General features: G+C 46.2%; 1 protein-coding gene across 1 annotated transcript in view; it reads left to right on the top strand.

Annotated features, from left to right (window-relative positions):
• The window catches only part of LOC147093788 (uncharacterized), a 139,719-nt gene that overhangs the window by 27,327 nt on the left and 86,367 nt on the right, over positions 1 to 26,025 (top strand). Inside the window, exon 4 of the mRNA XM_085974217.1 lies at positions 13,090 to 13,845. Coding sequence (XP_085830343.1) covers positions 13,090 to 13,845 — 756 coding nt within the window. The remainder of the gene's footprint in view (positions 1 to 13,089; positions 13,846 to 26,025) is intronic.

Genomic DNA, 26,025 nt, shown 5'->3' with positions numbered 1-26,025 from the left:
CTGAAAGGATTTGCTTTTAAACCTTTCAATCCCTCCTGTTGGTCCCGCACCAAATTTAAACTTTGGCTAGGGATACCAACTTCTCTTCCACTTTTACCATCCCCGGGATTACTCCTACACTGATGGCTTAAACTTAGTACCTAAGTTCGTCTTTCCCCTCTGTCTATCTTGTTGTGCTAGGCGTGGTAGTCTGTGCAAATGACTAAAGAACTTTACATGTATGTTCCTAACGCTATCAGTTCATTATCCCGCATTAACTGATCGGTGTCTGGCTCAATATTGATTATATCAACTGTAGCAACCGGCACTATTCGGGACACAGCTGCCCTACAGCATGCTTTCAGAACCGTCATCATAACACAAAATAATACTACAACTATAATAACAATTATAAGTCCTTATCATTTCTATTTGTCTTTTGATGCTTGATATTCGAACTTGCTGGCATTTATGCTATCTTTTTCGCTTGCCTGTTGTCAGTCCCTGGTCTAAGAATTAAAACCCATCTTTGAATCTAATAGCTATTTCTTACAATTCCTTTTTTTTTTGAGAAGGAAATACCTTTATTGACTTCTCACAATCGGCTCTTGACTAACCTAGCCAGCTCTTATTGCTCTCTCAACTTGGGCGTTAGTTAGTAGGGAGTCTTGAAGATTTCTCCCTTCCTTACAGTCCATTCCTTTGAAGAGAAGGAGCAACCTCTGACCCCTTACTCAAATTCAGTTCACTGTTCCGGTGTTCCAATTCTGCCTTGCCTGGGGTCTCCTCTGTTTCTTCTATCTTTCCTGATGTTATCCCGCCTGGGGTCTCCTCTACATTGCTTCGGATCTTCTCTTTTGGTGTGCTCAATTAATTTGTTAGTGCTTGTCAGTCATGGGCATGAGTACCCAATTGGCTTATGTATCAAAGTCTTACTACACACGTTACATATATCAAATACACTATCATTACAAGTTGGATAACTACCAGAGCATGTGAAATAATACAAACCTAAGGGTGTGCTGATGTATTAAGCCCAATATCCCATCAATGTGAATTGTCCCCTATGCTGTCAATTTCAATATCTATTCTCGAGTTGTCTTGCTCCAAAACATAAAAATACTTTAGGGAGGAGTTCAGTCACATCATGAGCTCACTGAAACCCACAAACAACAGGGGAATGTCATATCCGAGTATCCGAATTGTGCCACATAATTGTGTAGCTCATACTTAAAAACGTGTTGGTTGATGGGACAGGTCCTGTTAGACCCGTAAAGCATGGTAATTGCAGTAGTAGTGACACAGGAGGCACCACTAAAATTACCTCATACTGGATTCGTACTGGTTTTTCCCACGCTCTGTTACCTACAAAACACAATTATTACAGTCACAGTTAAATTCAGTCTTACAATCATATCAAATACATTACAGTTTAACATCTAATCAACAAATCATGGATTTAAAAGATTCTCCAGATCTCTCTTTTGCTCGTATCCATCTTGTGGATAATTCTTAGTAAACATGATTTCTCCTTAGCCCTGGATTGTACCAATCCAGATTCCTTGCAACTCTCCACTTCAACTTCAATCCCTCTAACAGGTACCCGTGTGTTTAACTCTATTCTGATTGTTTCATTAATTAGATAGTTTCTCGATGGAGTATGCTTTAAAAGTTGTCTCGCTCTCCTGAGCCACATTAACCATTTCATGTCTTGCTGTTGTCAAGTAACTGAGCATGTCTGAGACCCATTCTTCAGTGCAAACTCACCATACATTCCTGGATGGTAATTACCTCATATGTAACGAATCACATTTGCACACTCATATCAGTATCTCAATATCGTGCCACACATGCCATCCGATACAAGCCTTTCTCGGGCTTTCAGGTATCATATCGAAAGATTGTAGTCGCCTGGAGATCTTTGCTCATCTTCCTCTGCATGGTCCCGATGTCTTGGGTAGTGGCCAGACTATCAAATTCAGTTTTCTTAAAAGTTCATTAAAGGCAGGGACACAAATGTCTCCAAGAGAAAGCTATCAATTTACTATTCTTAACTACATTTTCCTGACTTTCACTAGAAAATTTTGAAAATTCGCATTCAGTAGTGTAATTCTCCTGTTTCAATCTTACACTCTCAATCACTTTCCTTTAATTACCATTCATATCTTATTCATGAGTCCTGGAAAAACTTTACTGTCCAGTACAATATTTAAGATAGAAAACATAGATCAAATGTTCTCACTTGATCCAAGTTATTAACACATTTTATTATCATTATTTTTAGAGGATCTTTTATTTTCCCAAAAGTAACCAAATATAAAAATGCCTGAGTCCATTTTGTCATTTCAAAATTATCCCAAAATCCAAATAGCAGTACAGTTGAACTGACAGGTTTTATCAATGTTCAATTTAATCTCTATCAATTTATCTTCATTTCCAATTTCAGAAACAAGTGATTCTCAGGCTAGGTAGCTTACACAGTGTTTTCAACATTAGAGACAGAAGTGCTGCAATTAGTTTACAAGGTAACTTCCATATAACAGAAGAAAGAAGGGAATCCATTGTGACTCTGCTTAGAGCCCAAGGGGTTAATTTATCAAATCTTAATTTTCCCTCTGTCACTGTGGTGAAATAATAACTTAAAATTAAGAAACTTAAATTTAATAATGCCCAATATCTTTAGATTTCATACTAAAGTTGTTGCTTGGTGAACTTAAAAAGCTGTCAGTGGAAAGGGTTAACTCCTTTGCAGGTTTTTAAGACGGTGGAGCAAAACATCATCAAATGCACGCAACTGCGTCAATTCATGTAAATCAAAAAAAAGAACTTTCCTGATTGAAAGACAGTTGTGTTTTCACACTTTAACTAAACACGAACACGGAGGTAATATGGACAGTGAAGAAAGACGGGATTGAGCAAAGTTCACAAGCTAAGTAAGTCTTTGTAAGGAACTCTGCAACTATCGGATGTTCTTGCGGAGCGGAGTTATCTTATTCAATGTGGCCTACACAAATTTACACCAACCAAAATTTCACCGTGGCCACAATGAAAGTCTGGTTTTAATAGGTTAATTAACCTCATAACTCCAATTTAATCCAGACCTTGTAAACATTCAAATTAATTTTCTTCCAAGCACATTGGCAACTGTAACTTTAAGGCAGAAGCTTATCTTTTGTAAAACTATGGACAGACAAACAAAACAAAATAGCACATTCTTGTAGAAAACAGTAAATTACATCATATTTTCTTATCAAATCAAACTGCTTTAGAAGGTTTCACCATAGCAATCGTGACTCCAAGGTTAAATGTAGACATAGACGATGTAGACATAGAAATAGGGCGGGGGGACTGTGATATGCTCGAACATATTAACATCGAGAGGGAGGAGGTATTGGCGGTTTTAGCTGGCCTAAAAATGGATAAATCCCCAGGCCTGGATGAAATGTATCCCAGGCTGCTGTGTGAGGCAAAGGAGGAGATTGCGGGGGCTCTAACACATATATTCAGGACCTCTCTGGCCACAGGGGATGTGCCAGAGGACTGGAGAACCGCTAATGTAGTACCATTATTCAAGAAGGGTAGTAGGGAAAAACCGGGGAACTACAGGCCAGTGAGCCTAACATCAGTGGTAGGAAAATTATTGGAAAAAATCCTGAGGGACAAAATTTGTCTCCACTTGGAGAGGCAAGGATTAATCAGGGATAGTCAACATGGCTTTGTCAAGGGAAGGTCATGTCTGACTAATTTGATTGAATTTTTTGAGGGGGTGACTAGGTGTGTGGATGAGGGTAATGCAGTGGATGTGGTATACATGGATTTCAGTAAGGCCTTTGATAAAGTCCCGCACAGGAGACTGGTCAAGAAGGTAAGAGCCCATGGAATCCAGGGTGCCTTGGCACATTGGATACAAAACTGGCTTAGTGGCAGAAGGCAGAGGGTAATGGTCGAAGGTTTTTTTTGTGACTGGAAGCCTGTGGCCAGTGGGGTACCACAGGGATCGGTGCTGGGTCCCTTGCTGTTTGTGGTCTACATTAATGATTTGGATATGAATGTAAAGGGTATGATCAGTAAATTCGCGGATGATACAAAAATTGGTAGGGTGGTAAATAGCGAGGAGGGTAGCCTCAGTCTGCAGGACGATATAGATGGGTTGGTCAGATGGGCGGAACAGTGGTAAATGGAATATAACCCGGAAAAGTGCGAGGTGATGCACTTTGGGGGGACTAACAAGGCAAAGGAATACACAATGAATGGAAAGACCCTAGGCAAGATGGAGGGTCAGAGGGATCTGGGTGTGCAAGTACACAGATCCCTGAAGGTGGCGGAACAGGTGGATAAGGTGGTAAAAAAGGCATATGGGATACTTGCCTTCATTAGCCGAGGCATTGAATATAAGAGCAAGGAGGTTATGATGGAGCTGTATAAAACACTGGTTAGGCCACAGCTGGAATACTGTGTGCAGTTCTGGTTGCCACACTACAGGAAGGATGTGATCGCGTTAGAGAGGGTGCAGAGGAGGTTCACCAGGATGTTACCAGGGCTGGAGCGCTTCGGCTATGAAGAGAGGCTGGGCAGATTGGGTTTGTTTTCCTTGGAGCAGAGGAGGCTGAGGGGGGACATGATTGAGGTGTACATAATTATGAGGGGCATAGATAGGATGGATGCTGAGGAGCTTTTTCCCTTAGTAGAGGGGTCAATAACTAGGGGGCATAGATTCAAGGTAAAGGGCAGGAGGTTTAGAGGGGATTTGAGAAAGAACTTTTTCACCCAGAGGGTGGTTGGAGTCTGGAACTCACTGCCTGAAAGGGTTGTGGAGGCAGAAACCCTCACAACATTTAAGAAGCATTTGGATGTGCACTTGAAATGCCATAGCATACAAGGCTACGGGCCAAATGCTGGAATATGGGATTAGATTAGGCAGGGCTTGATGGCCGGCGCGGACACGATGGGCCGAAGGGCCTCTATCCGTGCTGTATTACTCTATGACTCTATGACTCTAAATCTTAGACTGAAACTTAATCTTTCGTTAAACAAACCTTTTGTTGCTCTTCTCAGTTTTTACACACCAGCTTAACATAAATTAGTTCAAAGGTTTTTTTTTTCAATTCTTGGGGCACAATCTTATTCGCACATTCTTAAAACTTCCAAAATCCAAGACAAGACAAAAGTTTTTAAACGCTTTTAACACAGAGAAGTGGGTGGAGCTAAAACAAATATAACAGAATCTTTCTTTTAAAGACAGACTTTCAGACAAAAGAAATACTGTAACTTCTTAAACATTCATAGTCAGGAAAACTTTCACACAAACTGAAATTCCAGCATTTTTTAAGGTTCCTTTTACTCAGCAAATCTTGTGTTTTATTTGTCTCAGCACAAATGTTAATAACTTCCATGTCAGTGAAACTTTTAAGTTTCTCTTTTTTTTCCCTCTTTTTCTATCGGTGTCCCCATCTTCTTTCTCCTTGTTTATCCTTTAGTTTTGCCAAAAAAAAAAATTCTAATTTTGTCACCTGCTCCTGCAGATTTTCGTTTTAATTTCCTCAGTCTTTTGAATGACCGTTACTAATTGGTGAATCAATATAACTCCCGCTTTCTTTGTCTTACTTCCCTTTTGTGTCTCCCACCATTCTCATTGGTACACTGGTACCTTTGACGAATCCCATCCATCCTTTTTCATATTATCTATCAAACCCTTCCGGTCGTCTGCATAGAGCCTGGTAAGGGACCCAGGGGGTCCCCATTCCATCTCTTTCCCCGACGCCATATCCAGTCCTACGTCAGTCTTACCTACTCTGCTGTGTTTCTCTGTGCGGGTTTGCCGTGATCCTGTCTTTCTTCGTGGTATGTCCGTGACCTGGGATTTCTCCCCTCCGTCTTACCTCTAGTAACACCCCCGGTGATCGTAAAATACTTTTTAAGCGGTTAATTAATCACAATTAAGCACACATATATTCATTGACTTCACGATCCCAGGGTACTTTGGAGTCTCTCAGCCTACTTGATCCTGGCCATCACATGGGCCCAATCGCCCTCTTAATTCTGGCTCAGGCTAGGGTCGATGAGACAGGCACCCTCCTTGTCCTTGTCGATCAGTCAATCACTCATTCCTTCGTGACCTCTATCGCTACAGAGTGTTCCCTTAGTTCATGCGATCCACACTCACACAACTGTGTTCTCTCACCTCTTACAGACTTTCACTTGATTCATGATGCTACGGCACTGTCCCTCTGCCTTCCCAGATGACTCAATTACTGGACGGTCAAAATTTGACTTCTCATCCGGGTTCACTGGTACGGGCAGCCTTTCAGTTCCGTAGCACCCTGCTCGCCGCGCCAATTTGTTGGTGAAAAATAAATTCACTCGAGTCTGTCTTAAAGTAAAAGTGATAGTACACAGTTTATTAACAGAATGTTCTGGAAGAAGGTCATAGACCCCGTGGTCTAGTGACACCCTTCTCATTCTCTCTTGGTTGGTACAGCTTTTTATTCCATTTTCATCCAATCACATTGTATTACAATAATCACCTGATCACATATGGCTTATTTATTCTTTTCAGTATTAGTAAAGGTTAGTTACATCTTACTATGCCTTTGGTCACAGGTCAAATTCCCATGACCCCTATATTCTGCTGTGTCTACAATTTTTAGCTAAAGCAGCATATTCCTTATCGCTTACTCAGAACACACATTCTGTCTTGTCCCACAACTGCATCTTACCTTGGTTTTTCGAAGCTTCTCACACTGTCTTTTGTGCAAGACTAGCGAGAGTAGCACTTTTTCAGTCTGTACTGTCTTATCTTTGTTTTTCACATAGCACTTTTCAGTCTGTCCTTTCTTTAGTTTTGCCTTTTTACATGTCAATTTTTATTGTGAAATTTCTTATCGCCACCTGGTTTCTTTTAGCTCTCGTTCATTCTCACATGAACCCACTCCTTTGTTCTGATTTTAATTCTGCTGGCACCTACTTAATTAGTGGTTACTTTGGCTGTCTGAATTCTGAGAGGATTAATTTTAACCCCTTCACTATAATGTGGCACTTGTCGAACGCCTTTTGGAAATCCATGTACACAACGTTAACCATATTGCCCTCATCAACCCTCTCTGTTACTCATCAAAAACTCAATCAGAACCAGAGCGGCTGGGCCCGGCGGACGTGCGGCCAGGGCCCCGGCACCAGGAAACCCAGGGTGCAGCGCCTCTCCCATCCGAGCCGCCGCTTCCCGGTTTCTTCAGCTGGTACCACTGAGTCCGACTCGGGACAAAGGACAGGAGCCAGGTTCCCAGAATGGCCCACGGCCCCGGGGAGCATGCGCACTCTCAGCGGGGAAATCAGCGCGTTGCATAGAGCGGTTTCTGGGGTGCGGGGAATTGTGGGTGCTGCGGCCGCCATTACACCTGAACCAGAGGGGAACCAATATCCTTGCGGGGAGGTTTGCTAGCACTGCTGGGGGGGGTTTAAACTAACTTGGCAGGGGGATGGGGTACAGAGTGGAGCTATAGTAGGGGGTGATTTACAGCCAAATACAGAGGGAAAAACAAGTCAGCTGGGAAGGCAGAGCAAATATGTGAAGACAAAAGAGAATATGGCAGGGCTGGAAGGCATTTATTTTAATGCAAGGAGTCTTGCAAATAAGGTGGATGAACTGAAGTTGTTGTTGAACACATGGGAGTACGATATTGTTGCTATCACGGAGACATGGTTGAGGGAGGGTCAGGACTGGCAGCTCAATATTCCGGGGTATAGAATCTTCAGGCGAGACAGAGGGGGGTGTAAAAGGGGAGGGGGTGTTGCAATATTAATTAAGGAGTCAATTACTGCTGTAAGGAGGGATGATATATTAGCGGGTTCCTCTAATGAGGCCATATGGGTAGAACTTAAAAACAAAAAGGGGGCAAGCACTTTGCTGGGAGTGTACTATAGGCCCCCAAACAGTCAGGGGGAGATAGAGGAACAGATATGTAGGCAAATCTCAGAAAAGTGCGAAAATAATAGGGTAATAATAGTGGGGGATTTCAACTTCCCCAATATAAATTGGGATAGTCAGAGTGTGAAAGGCTTAGAGGGTGCAAAATTCTTAAAGTGCATCCAGGAGAGCTTTTTGAGCCAACATGTAGAAAGTCCTACAAGAGAGGGGGCGGTACTGGACCTAATTCTGGGGAATGTAGCCGGGCAAGTGGTGGAAGTGTCAGTAGGAGAGCATTTTGGCGACAGTGACCATAATTCGGTGAGATTTAAGGTGGTCATGGAAAAAGACAAAGACGGCCCGGAAATTAGGGTTCTAAATTGGGGGAAGGCCGATTTTAATATGATAAGGCAGGATCTGGCCAAAGTGGACTGGGAGCAGCTACTTATAGGAAAATCCACATCAAAACAGTGGGAGACTTTCAGAAGGGAAATAGAGAGAGTACAACGCCAACATGTTCCTGTAAAGGTCAAGGGTGGGACCAACAAGCAAAGGGAACCTTGGATGACAAGGGATATACAAAAATGCATTAGAAATAAAAGGGGGCCTTTTGGCAGTTACAAAAGACTAAAGACGGAAGAAGCCCGAGAGGAGTATAAAAAGTGCAGGGGCATACTTAAAAAAGAAATTAGGAGGGCGAGGAGGGGCCATGAAATAACACTGGCGAACAAAATAAAGGAAAATCCTAAGATGTTTTATAAGTATATTAAGGGCAAGAGGATAACCAGGGAAAGGGTAGGGCCCATTAGGGACCAAAGAGGCAATCTGTGTGTAGAGCCAGATGATGTAGGCGGGGTTTTAAATGAATTTTTTGCATCTGTGTTCACTATAGAGAAAGACGATGCAGACATAGAAATCGGGCAAGGGGACTGTGACATACTTGAACATATTAGCATCGAGAGGGAGGAGGTGCTAGCGGTTCTAGCAGGCCAGAAAGTGGATAAATCCCCAGGCCCGGACGAGATGTATCCCAGGCTGCTGTGGGAGGCAAAGGAGGAGATTGCAGGGGCTCTGACACAAATTTTCAGAACCTCTCTGGCCACAGGGGATGTACCAGAGGACTGGAGAACAGCTAATGTAGTACCATTATTCAAGAAGGGTAGCAGGGATAAACCAGGGAATTACAGGCCAGTGAGCCTAACATCTGTGGTAGGGAAATTATTGGAAAAAATTCTGAGGGACAAAATTAGTCTCCACTTGGAGAGGCAAGGATTAATCGGGGATAGTCAGCATGGCTTTGTCAAGGGTAAATCATGTCTGACATATCTGATTGAATTTTTCGAGGGGGTGACTAGGGGGGTGGATGAGGGAAATGCTGTGGATGTGGTTTACATGGACTTCAGTAAAGCTTTTGACAAAGTCCCGCATAGGAGACTGGTCAAGAAGGTAAGAGCCCATGGGATCCAGGGTGCCTTGGCGCGTTGGATCCTAAACTGGCTGAGTGGCAGGAGGCAGAGGGTGATGGTCGAAGGTTGCTTTTGTGACTGGAAGCCTGTGTCCAGTGGGGTACCTCAGGGATCGGTGCTGGGTCCCTTGTTGTTTGTGATCTACATAAATGATCTGGATGAGAATGTAAAAGGTATGATCAGTAAGTTCGCAGATGACACGAAAATTGGTGGGGTGGTAAATTGCGAGGAGGAAAGCCTCAGGCTACAGGACGATATAAACGGGTTGGTCAGATGGGCGGAAAAGTGGCAAATGGAATTTAACCCTGAAAAGTGCGAGGTGATGCATTTTGGACGGACAAATAAGGCAAGGGAATACACAATGAGTGGTAGGACCCTAGGAAGTACAGAGGGTCAGAGGGACCTTGGTGTACATGTACATAGATCCCTGAAGGCAGCGGAACAGGTAGATAAGGTGGTTAAAAAGGCATATGAGATACTTGCCTTCATTAGCCAAGGCATAGAATATAAGAGCAGGGAGGTTATGATGGAGCTGTACAAAACGCTGGTGAGGCCACAGCTGGGGTACTGTGTGCAGTTCTGGTCGCCTCACTATAGGAAGGATGTGATTGCTTTGGAGAGGGTGCAGAGAAGATTCACCAGGATGTTACCTGGGATGGAGCGCCTCAGCTATGAAGAGAGGCTGGACAGGCTGGTGTTGTTTTCCTTGGAGCAAAGAAGGCTGAGGGGGGACCTGATTGAGGTGTACAAAATGATGAGGGGCATAGATAGGGTAGATAAAGAGGAACTTTTCCCCTTAGTAGGGGGATCAATAACAAGGGGGCATAGATTCAGGGTAAGGGGCAGGAGATTTAGAGGGGATTTGAGGAGGAACTTTTTCACCCAGAGGGTGGTTGGAATGTGGAACTCAATGCCTGAAAGGGTGGTAGAGGCAGGAACCCTCACAACATTGAAGAAGCATTTGGATGAGCACTTGAAATGCCATTGCATACAAGGCTATGGACCAAATGCTGGAAAATGGGATTAGACTGGACAGGGATGGATGGGCAGTGCAGACACGATGGGCCGAAGGGCCTCTTTCTGTGCTGTAAAACTCTATGACTCTATGACTCTATGAGTCAGCGGCTGTGGGGAAGAGTTTTATTGCAGGCTGACGGAAGGTAGGTCCCTGGCCGCCTGTGTAGGTCTTTTTGTTGCTTCATTGTTGAGGATGTAACTAGTAAAATAGATATGGGAGAACCAGTGGATGTTGTGTATTTGGACTTTCAGAAGGCTTTCGATAAGGTCCCGCATAAGAGATTAATGTGTAAAGTTAAGGCACCTGGGATTGGGGGCAAGGTATTGGCTTGGATAGAGAACTGGTTGGCAGACAGGAAGCAAAGAGTTGGAATAAACAGGTCTTTTTCCGAGTGGCAGGCAGTGACTAGTGGGGTACCGCAGGCATTGGTCCTTGGACCCCAGCTATTCACAATATATATTAATGATCTAGACAAGGGAACTAGATGTAATATCTCCAAATTTGCAGACGACACAAAGCTGGGTGGGCGTTTGTGCTGTGAGGAGGATGCCGAGAAAGTACAGGATGATTTGGACAGTTTGGGTGATTGGGCAGAAGCATGGCAGATGCAATATAATGTGGATTAATGTGAAGTTATCCACTTTGGTGGCAAAAACAGGAAGGCAGATTATTATTTGAATGGCAATAGATTGGGAGAAGGGGAAGTGCAATGAGACCTGGGTGTCCTTGTGCACCAGTCGCTGAAGGTAAGCATGCAGGTGCAGCAGGCTGTTAAGATGGCAAATGGTATGTTGGCCTTCGTAGCGAGAGGGTTTGCGTACAGGAACAAGGATGTCATGCTGTAGTTGTACAGGGCCTTGGTGAGACCACATCTTGAGTACTGTGTGCAGTTTTGGTTGCCTTATCTGAGGAAGGATGTTCTTGCTGTGGAAGGAGTTCAACGAAGATTCACCAGGCTGATACCTGGGATGGCAGGAATGACATATGAGGAGAGATTGGGATGATTGGGCTTGTACTCGCTGGAGTTTAGAAGAATGAGAGGGGATCTCATTGAAACTTATAAAATTCTGACAGGACTGGACAGACTAGATGCAGGAAGGATGTTCCCAATGGTCGGGGAGTCCAGAACCAGGGGTCACAGTCTAAGGTTACGGGGTAAGCCATTTAGGACAGAAATGAGGAGGAATTTCTTCACCCAGAGAGTGGTGAACCTGTGGAATTCTCTACCACAGAAGGCAGTAGAGGCCAATACATTAAATATATTCAAGAAGGTGTTGGATATATTTCTTAAAGCTAAAGGGATCAAGGGGTATGGGGAGAAAGCAAGGACCGGGTACTGAATTTGGATGATCAGCCATGAGGGGCCGAATAGCCTACTCCTGCTCCTATCTTCTATGTTTGTATGTTTCAGTTTGAGCTGGAGTGGAGATGGAGGAGAAGCTGCTGGGTTTAACCCCCAGTACTTCTGAGCCCAAGAGGACCCAACAATTTCCAATGTGAGACTGTCAAGGGAGGTGGATTCTAGGGGAGATTAGGTTGTTACACAGACGCTGTCCGTACAATGTAAATGAGTATTGTTTTAGGAACAAGTATTTCTGTACAGGCTTTTAATCCAGTTTACATCTGCAGATTTGTTTTAATTCATTCTTGGGATGTGGGCGTAGCTAGCAAGAGCAGCAAATACAGGAAACTTTCTGGTATCCGGCACTGACGGGATCGAGCTGGTGCCGGTCGATCAACACTGCCGGAGAAACGCGCGCTATAGTTAAAAGTTACGGAGCTTCTGAGCTCCGTCTGAAGCAACAAACCCTGTTGCTTAGCAACAGCTTCAAAACAGTCGTTGCAGCTTGCAAGCGTCTCTGTAGCTAAGCAACAGCTTTAGCTAGACGCTTGCAGAGCCACAAATGGAGAAAAAAAGCAGCTAAAAGTAAAAAAAGTTATCTGAACCGACTCCTGAATTTTGCCGGTGGATAGAGCATTCCGGATATTTAACCTCCGTTTAAACGAAAGTTTCCTGTTTTGCCAATCCCCAGTTTCCCGTTGAGAAGGGGGTGGTGAGTCGCCTTCTTGAACTACTGCAGTCCGTGTGGTGAAGGTATTCCCACAATGTTGTTCGGTAAGGAGTTCCAGGATTATGAGCCAGCAACGATGAATATATCTGAGTCAGGATGGTGTGTGACTTGGAGGGGAACTTGATGGTGCTCCCATACAACAGCTGCCCTTGTCCTTCTAGGTGGTGGAGGTTGCGGGTTTTGGAGGTTCTATCAAAGTTCTGGTCGAGTTGCAGATGTATAAAGTTCCTTTCCTTCACCCCCTCCCCCTCCCACACCCACCTCTCTCTCTCTCTCTCACTCTCTCCTCCCATAGAGGCCAGAGTCTTGTGTAGGCCCAGACCAGGTGGCGGATTCCCTTCCCTGAAGGACATCAGTGAACCAGTTGGGTTTTTATGACAATCCGGCAGCTTTCATGGTCACTTTTCTCTAGTGCCGGCCCCACAATTGACCAGATTCATTGAGCTCAATTTCACAACCTGCCTTTGTTTTCTTGTGGGTTGTCTCTCACGCTCCCTGTTTTAAATTAATTTTACAGGGCACTGGAAGGGGATGATTTGCAGACAGGAAACTCAAACCAAACATCACGTCAAGATCTGACAGAGTCACTCGACTCATCGGATCTGAATATCATCGGCCTCTGAACATGGAAGCAAAAAGCACCGTTTACAGCGGGGAGAAACCGTACATGTGTTCTGTGTGTGGACGAGGCTTCAGCCAATCCTCTGGCCTATCGACACACAAGCGCATTCACACCGGGGAAAGGCCGTTCACCTGCTCTGAGTGTGGGAAGGGATTCACTCAGTTATCCAAACTACTGAGACACCAGCGTGTTCACACCGGGGAGAGGCCGTTCACCTGCTCTGAGTGTGGGATGGGATTCACTCAGTCATCCAACCTGCTGATACACCAGCGTGGTCACACCGGGGAGAGGCCGTTCACCTGCTCTGAGCGTGGGATGGGATTCACTCAGTCATCCAAACTGCTGATACACCAGCGAGTTCACACCGGGGAGAGGCCGTTCACCTGCTCTGAGTGTGGGAAGGGATTCACTAATTCATCCCACCTGCTGACACACCAGCGTGTTCACACCGGGGAGAGGCCGTTCACCTGCTCTGAGTGTGGGAAGGGATTCACTAATTCATCCCACCTGCTGGCACACCAGCGTGTCCACACCGGGGAGAGGCCATTCACCTGCTCTGAGTGTGGGAAGGGATTCACTCAGTCATCCAACCTGCTGAAACACCAGCGAGTTCACACTGATGAGACACCTTTTAAATGCTCGGACTGTGAGAAGAGTTTTAAAAGCAAAAGGAAGTTGATACAACACGAATGCCCTCACACTGGGGAGAGGCCGTTCACCTGCTCCGTGTGTGGGGAGGGATTCACTCGCTCATCCCACCTGCTGACACACCAGCAAGTTCACGAGTGACTGCAGGGGGTGGATTCTGTTGTTGTTGACTCTGTTAATCACATCCAGGACTGAACCATGTTCATTCTGACAGTTGGGGATTGTTTCTGCTGATGTTAATAACTCCGGGAACTGGGCTGGAGTTTAATATTCTGGATATATGTCAAATAAATCAACTTTGTTTTAAAGACATTGTTGTAGATTTTTGTCTTTCCCACCTGAGTGTTTAGCATCATCTGGCTGGAGCTCAGAAAGGACAATCGGGGGGAGGATCGTACGGTGGGAACAGAACTCCAGCCTGGACACACTCCTTCAGGGCCACACTGAGAGGGGCAAACGGCACTTTGGTCTTTCTTGTCTCTCTTCACTGACAGCAAAGTTGCTGTGCGGGTTAATCTCGAGGTGTGTGAGAAATATGTCCCAGCCGCTCTCTGCCATGGTTCAGAGCTCCAAGGCATGGAACAGAAAGCTCCTTTAGGAATGTACCCAGGTGCTTTTTTTTTAATGGCCTTATTAACATGTGTCGCTACTTTTAGTGATTTGTGTATCTGTGTCCTTGGGTCGCTCTGCTCCTCTAGCCCATTTAGACTCTTAGGGGGAAATTCGGTAGCGCCCCCTTTGGGTCGCTAACGTCACCGGGGATAATTTTAATGACCCGAAAAAGTTAGTGCCCCTGCGCATTATATTCAGTGGTGGCACCCCAGGCAGGAGGCAGGGTGCTACTGGAAGCGCTGCCCTCCCTCTTGAGGCGCTACCAGTGAATTTCACGGCGCTTCATGTAACAGCGCCACGCCCGTCGGCACATAGCACCACGTCATAGCAGGCCTCCCTCCCTGATTAAAGGGGAGAGGCCTAGCACTGCGCACACCGGGGCCCTGCTGGACCACCGGGGAGTGGGGTGTCGGATCAAGAGGAGCGCCGGGCTGTGCGATTGCGGCCGACACCCCGAAGAAGAAAGGGGAAGGGGGCAGGTGCTGGAAGTCAGCCAAAATAAAAAGTTGCCGCCCAACACCAGCCCTTTAAGTGGCATCGCCGCGGCTGCAGAAACGACCCTTGACCCTGTCGGACATATCGTCCGGGGATAGGTCATGGGCCGCAACCCAATGTTGCAGCCGGGGTGCTGCACGTGGTGATGACGTCATTGCCGGCGGTGTAGTGCTGCGGGGAGCTACCGACTACCTCCGCCGCTAACCTCCCGCTAAATATCGCGGGAGGCACAAAGCAACCCAATTTCACCCCCTTGTCAAAGTAGTGAGTGGCTTCCTTATTCTTCCGACCATAACACACCACCTCACACTGACCTATAGTGAAATTCATTAACACAACATCTCACACTGATCTACAGTGAAATTCATTAACACACCTCCTCACACTGATCTATAGTGACATTCATTAACACACCGCCACACATTGATCTGTAGTGAAATTCATTAACACACACCCTCACACTGATCTATAGTGAAATTCATTAACACACCACCACACACTGATCTACAGTGAAATTCATTAACACACCACCTCACACTGATGTATAGTGAAATTCATTAACACACCACCTCACACTGATGTATAGTGAAATTCATTAACACACCACCTCACGCTGATCTACAGTGTAATTCATTAACACACCACCTCACGCTGATCTATAGTGAAATTCATTAACACACCTCACACTGATCTATAGTGAAATTCATTAACACACACCCTCACACGGATCTATAATGAAATTCATTAACACACCACCTCACACTGATCTATAGTGAAATTAATTAACACACCACCTCACACTGATCTATAGTGAAATTCATTAAGACACCACCTCACACTGATCTAGTGACATTCATTAACACACCACCTCACACTGACCTGTAGTGAAATTCATTAACACACCACCTCACACTGATCTATAGTGAAATTAATTAACACACCACCTCACACTGATCTACAGTGACATTCATTAACACACCACCTCACACTGACCTGTAGTGAAATTCATTAACACACCACCTCACATGGATCTATAGTGAAATTCCTTAACACGCCACCTCACACTGATCTATAGTGACATTCATTAACACACCGCCTCATGCTGATCTACAGTGAAATTCATTAACACTCCACCACTCATTGATCTATAGTGAAATTCATTAACACACCACCTCACACTGATCTATAGTGACATTCATTAACACACCGCCACACATTGATCTGTAGTGAAATTCATTAACACACACCCTCACACTGATCTATAGTGAAATTCATTAACACACCACCTCACACTGATCTACAGTGAAATTCATTCACACGCCACCTCACACTGATGTATAGTGAAATTCATTAACACACCACCTCACACTGATCCATAGTGAAATTCATTAACACAACACCTCACACTGATCTACAGTGAAATTCATTTGCCAATTACATGCCCATTCTGAAATTTATTACTCTCCTGTGGCAGGGGCGCTGATGAAGTGGATTTCTCTGTCCATGAGTTTAGAGGCATCGCTAGTTGCATTTTTCACCTCTTTCCACCTTTAAAAAAGACCTTGCTGCCAGTTTATTAAAGCCATTAACAGCCGCTCGGGCGGGACACACCAATAAATGAGGCCTTGTTTCCCTCAGAATGACAGGCCTGAACCCGAGTTAGAAAACATTTAGTAATTAAACCAGACTGGGCAGGGCCTGAGGTGTGAGTCAGTAACGGAAAATTGGTGGCCAGCGTACTTCACACCAGGGCTGAGGACCCGGGGACTCGGGTTCCTGTGTCATTTATTGATTAATTTTGTTTATTGCCCAATTTCAATCAGACTGGCGGGTCATCTTGCTGTCTGACGGAGGCGAGTGTCCCCAATGGAGTCCTTCCCAGTGCCATTGGGGATCTGGTGTGGAAACTGTTGCAGGGAGCTGTCGTGTGCAACAGTTTAAGCTCCTTTCCAGACTCCAAGGCCAGATGTGTTTTCTGTGGCCTAGAGGAGTCCACGGGCCGTGTATATATTCAGTGTGAGAGGTTGCAGCCCCTGTATAGTTCCCTGAAGGGGCTGCTCCTCAACATTTGGTTACACTTTAGTTCCACACTCCTAATCTTTGCGTACCTGGTGCGGAGGGGCGTGGGTAAGTCGGAGGATCTTCTCCTGGACCTGCTCTTGGGCCTGGTGAAAACAGCAATTTGTAGGCCCAGGATGGGCGGGGCCCATGGGGGTTCGCTCTGTCTGCCTGCCTCTCTCCCGTGGTCTTGTCCCTGCCCGGGTGGCCCTGGAGAGGGAGCAGGCGGTGTCCACCGGTGCACTTGATACCTTCCTCGACCGGTGGACACCTCGGGTTAAAGAGACGATAATCGACACTCACAATCACATTGTGATTGAATTATTAATTGTGTGTGTGTCACAAATACATTTCTTCTATTTTGATACAAAAGCTCTACTAGACATGTTAAACTAGTAGTTATTTAATCAGGGCTGCAGCTGCTGAAAGGTTGCACTGAGGTTTGTGGCCAGAGCTGGCAGATGTGTTGTTCTAAAGTCTGATGTCTGACACCTGAAGAGTCTGTTTATGTTGTGTTGTAATGACCTTTTTCTGTTGCCTGGTGTCAGAAATAGAAATCAAAGGAAGTTGATGCCCCACTCTGTTAATCAACTCTTTGACACATTTCCATGCATTTCCTTTCTTAATTTACAAAGATCACAACTCCATTAGTGAACAATGGATTGCCAGTCTGCCACTTTTTAGTGAGGCTTGAACGGATTCACTGTGAAGCTACACCTGCCCATCTGTCTGTGTGTCACTGTGTTTGGATTGTGTTAGACAACAGTCCTAATATCTCGCCTACATCCATTACAATTTTTGAATGTTAGATTGTACTTGGAAGAAGTTGAGTTTGAATCTGACAATTCTGAAATTGGGAGCTTTTAATGATTTCTGTTTTTCACATAACTATATAATGATGTGATCATTCAAGGCAAATTAAAAGATGCTGCTATTTACTGAACACTGAGTGCGTCATCGGGAAACTCAGTGGCAGCAGCAGGGCTATAAAAGTCCCCAGAGACCAGGTAAGGCCTCAGTGCGTCGGCGGGAAACTCAGCGGCAGCAGCGGGGCTATAAAAGTCCCCAGAGACCAGGTAAGGCCTCAGTGCGTCGGCGGGAAACTCAGCGGCAGCAGCGGGGCTATAAAAGTCCCCAGAGACCAGGTAAGGCATACCAGTCTCCAGTCTCTGAACTCGGAGGGAAGGAGAGAGGTAAAAAGTAATCGGGGTGTGACGTCACCAGGGAGCAGGTAAGTGATTGGTTGGTGAGTATTTCTCTCTTTTCATTACAAGCTTGAATTCTGTGGTGTTAAATTTCTAGGGTCTCTGTGGTGTAGTGGGGACAGTTGGTAAATAAAGCGCCCTAGAGTATACCTGTAACTGGGGTATTGAATAAATTTTTTAATTAATTAAAGGAGCAAGTCATGGCAGGAGAGCTCAGACCCGTGTTCTGCTCCTCTTGCTCCATGTGGGAAGTCAGGGACGCTGCCAGTGTCCCTGGCGACCATGTGTGTGGGAAATGCATCCAGCTGCAGCTACTTGTAGACGCATTGCGGCACTCGAGCTGCGGGTGGATGAGTTTTGGAGCATGCGCGATGCTGAGAGGGCCGTGGATAGCACGTTTAGCGAGTTGTTCACGCCACAGGGTAGGGCTGCACAGGCAGAAACAACTTGGGTGACCATCAGGCGGCGCAACAGAGGCAGGCAGGAAGTGCAGGGGCCCCCTGCGGACATCCCCCTTTCAAACAGGTATACCAAGTTGGATACTGTTGAGGGGGATGACTCACCAGGGGAAGGCAGCAGCAGCCAGCTTCCTGGCACCAGGGACACTTCTGCTGCTCAGAAAGGGAGGAAAAAGAGTGGGAGAGCAATAGTGGTAGGGGATTCTATCGTAAGGGGAACAGATAGGCATTTCTGTGGCCGCAAACGTGACTCCACGATGGTTTGTTGCCTCCCTGGGGCCAGGGTCATGGATGTCACTGAGCGGCTACAGGGCATTCTTAAGGGGGAGGGGGAGCAGGCAGAGGTCGTGGTCCACATTGGGACCAACGACATAGGTAGGAAGGGGGATGAGGTCCTGCATCAAGAATTTAGGGAGCTAGGTAGCAAATTAAAGAACAGGACCTCAAAGGTTGTAATCTCTGGATTACTCCCAGTGCCACGTGCTAGTGAGTATAGGAATAGGAGGATAGAACAGATGAATGCGTGGCTAAAGAGTTGGTGCGGAGGGAGGGTTTAGTTTCCTGGATCATTGGGCCTGCTTCTGGGAAAGGTGGGACTTGTACAAGTCGGACGGGTTGCACCTGAACCAGAGCGGGACAAATATCCTTGCGGGGAGGTTTGCTAGCACTGTTGGGGGGGGTTTAAACTAACTTGGCAGGGGGATGGGATACAGAGGGGAGCTGAAATAGGGGGTGATGTGCTGCCAATTATAGAGAACAAAACAAGTCAGCATGGTAGACAGGGCAAATATACAAGGGCAAGGCTGGATGGCACCTATTTTAATGCAAGGAGTCTTGCAAATAAGGTGGATGAACTGAAGGTGTTGATAAACACATGGGAGTATGATATTGTTGCTATCACGGAGACATGGATGAGGGAGGGGCAAGACTGGCAGCTCAATATTCCGGGGTACAGAATCTTCAGGCGAGACAGAGGGGGAGGTATAAGAGGAGGGGGTGTCGCAATATTAATTAAGGAGTCAATTACTGCAGTAAGGAGGGATGACATATTAGCAGGTTCCTCTAATGAGGCCATATGGGTGGAGCTTAAAAACAAAAAGGGGGCAAGCACTTTGCTGGGAGTGTACTATAGGCCTCCAAACAGTCAGGGGGAGATAGAGGAACAGATATGTAGGCAAATCTCAGAGAAATGTGCAAATAATAGGGTAATAATAATGGGGGATTTCAACTTCCCCAATATTAACTGGGATAGTCAGAGTGTGAAAGGCACAGAGGGTGTAAAATTCTTTAAGTGCATCCAGGAGAGCTTTTTGAGCCAGCTTGTAGAAGGTCCTACAAGAGAGGGGGCGGTACTGGACCTAATTCTAGGGAATGTGGCTGGACAAGTCGAAGAAGTGCTAGTAGGTGAGCACTTTGGTGACAGTGACCATAATATGGTGAGATTTAAGGTGGTCATGGAAAAGGACAGGGATGGGCCGGAAATAAAGGTTCTAAATTGGGGGAAGGCCGATTTTAATAGGATAAGGCAGGATCTGGCCAAAATGGACTGGGATCAGTTACTTGTAGGAAAATCTGCATCGGAGCAATGGGAGGCTTTCAGAAGGGAGATTGAGATCATACAATGGCAACATGTTCCCGTAAAGGTCAAGGGTGGTTCCAAAAACCACAGGGAACCTTGGATGTCAGGGGATATACGAGAATGGATTAGAAAAAAAAGGAGGGCTTTTGGCAGATACAAAAGGCTAAAGACGGAGGAAGCCCTAGAGGAGCACAAAAAGTGCAGGGGGATACTTAAAAAAGAAATTAGGAGATCAAGGAGGGGCCATGAAATAACACTGGCGAGCAAAATAAAGGAAAATCCTAAGATGTTTTATAAGTATATTAAGGGTAAGAAGATAACTAGGGAAAAAATAGGGCCCATTAGGGACAAAAGTGGCAATCTGTGTGTGGAGCCGGAAGATGTAGGAGGGGTTCTAAATGAATTTTTTGCATCTGTTTTCTCTATGGAGAGGGATGATGTAGACATAGAAATAGGGCTGGGGGACTGTGATATGCTCGAACATATTAACATCGAGAGGGAGGAGGTATTGGCGGTTTTAGCAGGCCTAAAAATGGATAAATCCCCAGGCCCGGACGAAATGTATCCCAGGCTGCTGTGTGAGGCAAAGGAGGAGATTGCGGGGGCTCTAACACATATATTCAGAACCTCTCTGGCCACAGGGGATGTGCCAGAGGACTGGAGAACCGAAAATGTAGTACCATTATTCAAGAAGGGGAGTAGGGAAAAACCGGGGAACTACAGGCCAGTGAGCCTAACATCAGTGGTAGGAAAATTATTGGAAAAAATTCTGAGGGACAAAGTTTGTCTCCACTTGGAGAGGCAAGGATTAATCAGGGATAGTCAACATGGCTTTGTCAAGGGAAGATCATGTCTGACTAATTTGATTGAATTTTTTGAGGGGGTGACTAGGTGTGTGGATGAGGGTAACGCAGTGGATGTGGTATACATGGATTTCAGTAAGGCCTTTGATAAAGTCCCGCACGGGAGACTGGTCAAGAAGGTAAGAGCCCATAGAATCCAGGGTGCCTTGGCACATTGGATACAAAACTGGCTTAGTGGCAGAAGGCAGAGGGTGATGGTCGAGGGTTGTTTTTGTGACTGGAAGCCTGTGGCCAGTGGGGTACCACAGGGATCGGTGCTGGGTCCCTTGCTGTTTGTGGTCTACATTAATGACTTGGATATGAATGTAAAAGGTATGATCAGTAAGTTCGCGGATGGTACAAAAATTGGTAGGGTGGTAAATAGCGAGGAGGGTAGTCTCAGTCTGCAGGACGATATGGTCAGATGGGCGGAACAGTGGCAAATGGAATTTAACCCAGAAAAGTGCGAGGTGATGCACTTTGGGGGGACTAACAAGGCAAGGGAATACACAATGAATGGCAAGACCCTAGGCAAGATGGAGGGTCAGAGGGATCTGGGTGTGCAAGTACATAGATCCCTGAAGGCGGCGGAACAGGCGGATAAGGTGGTAAAAAAGGCATATGGGATACTTGCCTTCATTAGCCGAGGCATAGAATATAAGAGCAAGGAGGTTATGATGGAGCTGTATAAAACACTGGTTAGGCCACAGCTGGAATACTGTGTGCAGTTCTGGTCGCCACACTACAGGAAGGATTGTAGAGGGTTTCTCTTGCTCTTTCTGGTCTCCTACCAGGCTTCATGCAATAATTACCCTTGAGTGGTTCGACCCACTCTCCCCTACGGTTCTAGACCTTGGACTTAGGTGCAGGGAACTGTAGTGCAGAGAAAGACTCAATAGACCAGGTTGAATAGCACGAAATGGATGCTTTTATTAAACAGTTTACAACATTATAAAATACATGTCATAAGCACAGATTAATGTCACTACAAACATGCACATATCTATGAACTTAACTCTATGGAAATGGGGAACACACGGCACATCGTAAAAGGGAAAACACATTACGATTACCCTTAACTCCCTCCCCTGGACCTAAACTAAGTTTCGACTTGAGGAACTCGGGATCATGCTCACCACTCTCAGAATCACGAAAAAGGGGTTCGCAGCCCTTTTGGTACAGCTTTCCGTCATCACGTGGATTTGGAAACTTCTGGCGCAGTTGGGTTTTCTCTCAGGCGATGGAGCAGCAGATACAGCCTCGATGAGCGCTCGTCATGGATGGATCAGTTAAAACTGTTGAAGAACTGGATGCACCTTGGAGAATCTGCCATCGACCTGATGTGATGTTGAAGCACTGGAGCACTGGGCCTGGAGTGTCCTTTTATTTCTCTTTCCGGCCTGGCTCGTCGGTTTTCCTGAGGGTGTCTTCTCCTTCGGCCTGGGTTGTCGATGATCTCCCGACAAAAGTACCCGGGCCACCCTCGTCGTCTTCCCGTCATGGCCGAGCCTTGCCTGGCTGAACACCGACCACGTCCCGTAACCGAAGTGCTGTCTTCCGTCCCGAGGTTTTGGATCGTAACTTGCTGGATCGTAAAGCATGAATCGTGAATCGTAGAAGAAGCTGTGTAGTCAACAAACCTACTGGTGGACTTCTCAATCCATAGTTATACCCTTTTGGGACAGTCTTATCTCCCGCCAGATCATAGTCCTGTCTTTGTAATATTTTTGGCGGGCAGAAATCTCTGCAGGGGCGCTTTGTCTTACAACGGGAGCCGGTGATAGCTTAACTGGCCTTCCTGGCTGATAATGTCTTTTACTTTGTCACCGTAACTCGGTTCGTATATTGATCGGTCTGGAGATTGCCTTTGATGGCTGTTAAACGGTTTTTCCTTTGTACAGTAAATGGGTTTAAGTGTTCATTCAAATGTCCGCCCATTTCTTGATGGGCCCCATCCTGTTACCCGAAACTGTCTTGTACTCAGAATCCAATTAATATGTATGCTCAGTTCCCTGAGTTTCGTTTTCCCGATACTGGCTTTCGCGGGCTTACTGTCCTCAATCCACAAGCCTGTCTAGCTCGCAGTAACAGAAATCAAATGGTCCCAGAAACTGATCACGAGGTCCGGTGGCCATTTTGTATGCCCTTTTATCAAAGGTTTTACTGTACAAGCTTACTTTTGGTCAATAAACTGTCTTATTAACCCTGTTTTCTTGCGTGATTAATTCCTGAAAATTTCGAATCTTACAGTCCCCCCTGTGATACTGATAGCTTGCTTAAAGTATCAACAATCCTTGGTGAGCAAATTTTCCCTGATTCCTCACATCCAAACATTCCTGGTAATTAACTATCTATGACCCTCACGACACATGCAGTTCCCATTTCCGAAAATAATTACCTTGTGTACAGTTGGACAATCATAGGCAGCATTATCTTAAACTATAACACATTCATCTTTCAGATGTGAAGGGGTCGATACCCCTTGCACCACCTGCATACACCTTTTATTAATCAAAAGGAAAATCTTATCAATGGCTATAACACAACAGTATTCACATACTTAAATCATGCAGTGGCTAAAATCCAAAAATGGAGGGACGCTTCAATTTTTAATACTAGCAGCTTAGACTGGGGTGTCCTCTTCCCCCACTCGCACATAGCGTTCTCTCCATTCTCCTGTGTTCTCATGCCTCTGGAGGCGTTTGCCTCTCTTGCAATGCACGAACAGTAAAAATATTACAATTAAAACCTGACACACTACTAGGATGTGGAATGCTATTCTAATCCAGGCCGGGATCTCTATATTAGTGAACAGGTCCCACCATGGTGGGGTGACTATGTCCAATATGTCTTTCCCTTTCTCTAATGTCTTCTGCTCCAGTGTGTAAAAATGTTTCTGTGAAACTATAACGGCTTTTAGAATCTTGGTGAGGTGTTCGGGAAGAGGGGGAATGATATAACCAAAATGCACGATGAATCGCTGCAAGTCCGTGAAATTCTCTTTTACAGTGAGGTGAACGGTGGAGGGTGCAGGAATGGGGACAATCCGTTGTTGTGCCACTTGAACTTCAGCCCTGGGTTTAAAACAGAAGCTGCTATCACTGACCGGACACCACTCGTGCTGTCCGTGGTGGTAGTGAGGCGCTGCAGTGGTGACACAGTATGTCCCACCTCCGATATATGCCACCTGCGGGGGCACATGGTCCTGTGCCATTGCCTCCATGGTGCAATTTATCGGCTTCGCGCTAGCAGCTCTGAACCCGAACTGTGGTTTCAAAAAGGCATTCAAGTGCTGGGGACACAGGATGATGTGTGCTCCCCGGCTCCGACACCCCGAGAGGTCAGTGCCTGTCATCGTACGCTCCCATCTGATGACGTAAGGCGGGACCACTGCGTAACGAATGTGCGCGCCCCCCTGAATGACTCCAATGTTCTCCACCCTGTATACCGGGGCGGGCTTTGCTGTGTGACCCAACACCGGCATTCTTACCACTATTCCCATAATAGTGTGATTTGAGTGTCCGCAGTCCACCGGGACTGGGTACGCCTCTGCAGCTAGTCTGAGCTGGCACGGGCTTAATGCATTCTCAAAAGGGTGGAGCGCTTGCAAGTGCTTGTTGCTGATCCAAGACGGGACCAAACCTTGTTTTAAGTCCTCAAGATTACTGCGGCCCTTGCCCAGTAACCACGCCCCATATAGCACACAGGCCTCGTTCTGCACAGCCTGGTTGGACGCATTCCGATCCTCCTTAATGAGCGCATTTACCGTTCTCGCGTGTTTTTCCAGCTCAGCAATTATTTCCTTTAATTGTAGTGTCATGGCCTGGTCCTCATGTAACTCAGAACCCACTACCTTATTTTCGTCTGTCAGTATGTTCCTTAACTGGGCTTTTAAACCATTGATCTGCGTCTGCAGCTCCCTGTTGTCTAGAGCATTGACAACAGACGTCCCGGTATTAAAAACAGAGAAAATATCATTTACTGCATCCCTTCTTTGCCTCCCTACCCGATCCAAAACTTCCTGTGGTGTGGTGTATAATTTGGCTTTGTCGATGTCGGCAAAGTCAAATTCGTAAAATTGTCTGAACATTCGGGTTAACAGGACCTGGTACATTTGTTCCATTTCCTTGGGACACCACTCCGGCAATCGGACATCAGTGAGGTTTAGAATCACTGAGGCCACCGCGTAGTGTACCCCTTGGTACAGTACCTGACTGGTGGGTACCAATACTAAACCATTCCCGGGTCCCTTAGCGGTGGTGGGGCACCCTTCTTTCTGGGCTAGTGCTACCGGAATCGTGGGCAGGGGCTTGCGTGGGCGGGTAATGAGTTCAGTGGCGTTTACCGGAATAGGGGAGTATGGGGCTCCGCACGCCCGAGTGCTGACATCCCATCTCATCCCCTTTCCTTCATCCTGCCACTGCCTCTGGAAAAAGATGGATACGCCCTTGGGGCAAACACGTTTTGAACCCCACATACAGACATATATTCCTTCATCTGGTTCCCACCATTTGTCCCAACACACACGTAATTGTCCGTGAGTCCCTGTAATTGTCCGATGGGTATTGTTACCCAGTCGCTCCCACTCAACCGTGGAGTTCTTCATGTCCTTTCCCAGCTTTCGCAGCCACCACCATCGACTTAGCGGTACGTTCCCATTACACACCAAACAGGTTCTCTTTCCCACGTTAACGCTGACTCTGGGTGCAAGGATCCTCACCCGAGGGCATGATAACGAAGTCTCTTGGTAGGCAAAGCCGAAATTGCTGGAGTATCCCGTAGAATTCGTCCCCAGCCATCCTGGCCATCTCCCCTGGTGGAAGTAGGTGGCGGTTTCCTCAACCTCTCGCTTTCCCGTCCCATCCGTCACGATGGGGGCCATGTCCCTGGAACATCCAAACACGATGACGTCCTTGGTGTGGCCCCGGTAGGCCAGCCCGCACCCGATCACCGCGAGCGTGACGAGAATCCTTTCCATGTATCCCTGGTTTCTTTAATCGATAAGATGATGTAGCCAGGCTCCCAATAGGTGCTGGCCTAATTAAACGTGCGTGCGGGTCCCTCGACC

The sequence above is a fragment of the Somniosus microcephalus genome, unplaced genomic scaffold (assembly GCF_052327205.1).
Source record: "Somniosus microcephalus isolate GS21.2 unplaced genomic scaffold, FLI_Smic_1.0 unresolved_chr1, whole genome shotgun sequence".
NCBI classification, from domain to species: Eukaryota; Metazoa; Chordata; class Chondrichthyes; order Squaliformes; family Somniosidae; genus Somniosus; species Somniosus microcephalus.
Note: the sequence above shows the minus strand (reverse complement) of the source record. Positions and strands in the feature narration are given on the sequence as shown.